The sequence below is a fragment of the Epinephelus lanceolatus genome, chromosome 9 (assembly GCF_041903045.1).
Source record: "Epinephelus lanceolatus isolate andai-2023 chromosome 9, ASM4190304v1, whole genome shotgun sequence".
Lineage (NCBI taxonomy): Eukaryota > Metazoa > Chordata > Actinopteri > Perciformes > Serranidae > Epinephelus > Epinephelus lanceolatus.
In genome coordinates, this window is record NC_135742.1 from 41,199,196 (window position 1) to 41,202,949 (window position 3,754).

At 41.2% G+C, this 3,754-nt stretch overlaps 1 protein-coding gene across 1 annotated transcript; it reads right to left on the reverse strand.

Annotated features, from left to right (window-relative positions):
* Positions 1–846: 846 nt before the first annotated feature.
* On the reverse strand, positions 847–1,844 carry LOC117253019 (uncharacterized). Its single transcript, XM_033620340.2, has 4 exons — positions 1,746–1,844; positions 1,601–1,659; positions 992–1,512; positions 847–912 (listed from the first exon to the last, which is right to left on the reverse strand). Exons 1-3 carry the CDS (start codon positions 1,811–1,813, stop codon positions 1,004–1,006), a joined length of 636 nt encoding a protein of 211 aa, XP_033476231.1. The 5' UTR covers positions 1,814–1,844; the 3' UTR covers positions 847–912; positions 992–1,003.
* Between the last annotated feature and the right edge of the window lie 1,910 nt (positions 1,845–3,754).

Genomic DNA, 3,754 nt, shown 5'->3' on the forward strand with positions numbered 1-3,754 from the left:
TGTCCTGGCAGGTGGTAGTGACCTCAGCCAAAACCAGCCAAATGTGTATAAAATGTTGATTTAAGTTTTATACAGCTAAGACAGCCTCGGGTTAAAGTTGACTCCAAAGAATACTGATTTGAACAGGTTAAACTAGACCAGGATCTTTCCTTGACCAAGTACTGCCAGTGCCTGCACATAAGCACAGTTAAATCATGCTGTAGTCACAAGTAGATATTGCAAGTTTGAATATTTTGGCACAAATATATTCCCAATCAACATTGTGCTGACACACAGTACATTGCATTTCCTTGTGTGAATACAAAGCACATCGTCAGCATTGAGTTTGAACATGCATTTGCTTTTGCATATTAGTTAAACATACAGGATCCACTGCGAAGGGGATTTTACCCTCAGGATCTACCCATCCAAGTTACAACTAGTACACAATTAAACAGGTCATGTATTGCCAAAGGGTGATTTTCATGCATAATTGTGTAGTTTATTGTTCCAAGCTGCAGTGGAGGGATGGTAAGACAGGGGAAGTCACACTGATGGCAACCTTTTAACTGCTTAAGCCTCATTTGAAGTCAATTTACTTTGGAATGGAGGATGCGTTGCCATTGTGCCCCACCACTTGCAATAGAAATTCACATTTTAGTTGATAGTATGAACAGAAGAAGTGATTACACCAAGTGAGAACTGATTTATGTACATGTGGTTACCGGATGCATTTCATTAGAGACAAACTCCAAAGCCTATCCTGAAAGCTTTGTGCAAATGAAGTGGACTCTCCTGGAATATTAACCATTTAATCCAAAGTACAAGGTTCAACCTCATGGTAACATGACAGACCAAGCTGAAAAATCAGATAAGTATGAATTTTATTTTTCCTTCAAGATCCATCAAGTCAGGCCACTGGAGATGTGAGATCTGAAAAAGAATGAAGCAGAAAGATCAAAATTGGCTGAAGTCAAATAAAGTCTCTAGCAGTGTGTCCAAATTGTATTACCTTTCAAGATGCTCAGTGGCTGCCTTTGCTTGAAGCTTTGACGGGTTGTTGAGGGCTGTTCTGGACAGCTGGTAGAGGTGGGAACAGGACCTCTCCAGGAGTGTAGCGGGTTTGGGAGAATGCAGCTCTTCCATGCTGGTAGCTTGAGCGGGATCTGAATGAGTAGACTGGCTCCAGGTCTGACACGTCACTGAGGACAGGCTCAGGGCTTTCCTCCACATCACCTTCACCATCTGTGGAACCTGAGCTGGGGTAATAGAGTCCACCTACCGAGCCTACACCCATATTATATCCACTGTTGTCATACCGAGAACCAACACTGGACGCATACCCACTGCTAAAAGAACCTGTAGCCTGGGGGGCAGAGAAGCTACTATCCATTCCATCATCCCCACCTACAGAGCCCAGCTTTATCCCAGAGGTAGAGCCACTACTGTCTACATTTGGGTAGCTAGAGCCAGAAGATGGCCGCCAGCCCATGAAGACCCCAGGAGCAGGACCGGGATTGTTTGAGCCATAACCTGGAAACACGGAACTGGTGTCAATTCAGGCATAAGTTACCCATCTGACATTTATTAAACTGTTCATTCTTTGGAGTGCTAACATTACCTTTTGGTGCAGGGAGACAAGATATACTACTGATCAGCAGGCATGAAATCCAAGACACCCTGCAAATGCAATTAATGCTCAGATCAGCCACCTGAAAGAGGACAACTCAAACACAGAAGCAGAAACGTAATATTTGATAACTTACCTCAAAGACAGCCCACAAAGTCCAGCCATTTTGCCAACAGTAGGTTCACTGCTATGCTTCTGTGTCATCTGTGTGCTCCTTAAAAAGGATTCTCCAAACTCTGCAGACTGATTACTGATTGGGGACAGCTGTTGGCCAGGAGGGGTGAGGCCTTGCCAATTAACCTCCCAGTAAACATGCTTCAGCATTTAACTACATGGCTGTAATATTAATGCTAGTTTAAATGATACTGTTACAAAAATACATATACTCTCACTTCCCTTTGGTGGTATCTAGTCAAGAAGATAGTTTTGTTTTGATAGTTCAAGTTTTGGATATGTATCTGAGAGATTACTGCTCCCACCCCAGTACAATGGAATTTAGTTTGTGGTTTTCAGTGTTGAGAAGGGATTTAATAAAATCAATTGCAACATGTCTTTCCTGAAACAGTGTCCTCTTGTTTCTCCACAAATAATTTACAGACCACACAATACATAGGGCAGTGATTCACAAAATAATAAACAAAAGAAGGTGGCACAGTGGTTAGCATTGTCACCTCAAGGCAAGAGGGTTCCTAGTTCAAATCTAGGGTGGGGATGCCCTTCTGTGCAGAGTTTGCATGCCCTTCCCATGTCAGCATAGGTTTTGTTGGGGTTTTCCAATTTCCTCCCACAGTCCAAAGACATCTTGGTTAATTGGTGACTCTAAATCGTCCATAGGTGTGAATGGCTGTCTGTCTCCATGTGTCAGTCCTGTGATAGTCTGGCGACCTGTCCAGGGTGTACTGCGCCTCCCTCCAGCCCCCCCACGACCCACCACAGGATAAGTGTCTACGGAAACTGAATGAATTAAAAAAAAATAGGGCAGAAGAAAAAAAAAACTTAGACTCATATTGCCCTTGCTTAAAAAATAGTGTCCAGATAAAGAGACACATCGGCTGCTCAGTGCTGACTCTGCTGACAGGCAATCAAACATTCACTCCATCATCACAATTCATCAGTGGTATCTCTATACATTCTATAGCCTATGAAACTTTCATAGTGACAAGATCTTTTCCACATTCAGTCAACTACAAGAACATTTTTTCAGATAGATAGTGCAAGTTCAGAGTTATGTTAAAGGAACATTTCTTTCCTTTCCCAACGAGCTACCTGGTTCCACAATAGATACATTGTTTTTGTCCAACCCTTTAACTAAAGGAGCTGTATCTAAAATTCATAAGCAACTGGTACAAATAGACTGTACAGCCACATTGGGCCATCTGAGAGAGACCTGACAGGAGGATCTGGAAGTGGAAATCACAGAAGATTGGAGGAGAAAGGCCCAAGAACATGCCATTCTTCTTCTGTGTGAATTAGACATGGATTGTTGCAGTTCAAAATATTACACAGACTGTTCTCACCAAAACTGAGACTTTCCAAGATGTTTCCTTCAGTAAATCCATCCTGTGATCGATGTGGACAGGTGCATCTGTTTTGGAACTGCTCAGGGATTGTTAATTATGGGACTAAAGTATTCCAAACTCTGTCTGAGGTTTTACAGGAGAAACTCAAACCAGACTCAGTTCTGGCAGTGTTTGAAGTGAAAGCAGTTATGATAGATCTGTCAAATAACCATGCTTTGATATGATATACTTTGTGACACTGTTGGAATGGAAACTGATTTTTAAAATTAGAAACAAAAACCCAGCAGCCCACTTAACTTTGCTAAACATGTTTAAATTGAAAAAACACTGAGAGGAAAGGTGAATATGCTCTATTTAAAATGGCAAAATGTTATAGACTATTTCAAACAGAAAAACCTATCACTGATCTATAATGTATCCCTTTTGTTTTCTTCTGTTTATATATATATATATATTCCCCTTTGCACTCATAAATGTACATATATGTTGAGAAGAAAATATGTATTGCACTTACAACAACAAATACACAGTAAGAACAAGTGAAATAAGGGATAGCTTTACCTCTACAGACCTATAAAACATCAGAAAAGCAATCTGAGATGGTGGAAATCATTCGAGAGCACAT

Excerpts from the sequence above, each read along its gene's own strand:
- LOC117253019 (XM_033620340.2), bottom strand. The coding sequence starts at position 1,813 with ATGACACAGAAGCATAGCAGTGAACCTACTGTTGGCAAAATGGCTGGA. Across the intron at positions 1,660-1,745 it reads CTTTGTGGGCTGTCTTTGAG|GGTGTCTTGGATTTCATGCC; the intron begins GTAAGTTATCAA and ends TTGCATTTGCAG. Across the intron at positions 1,513-1,600 it reads TTGTCTCCCTGCACCAAAAG|GTTATGGCTCAAACAATCCC; the intron begins GTAATGTTAGCA and ends CCGTGTTTCCAG.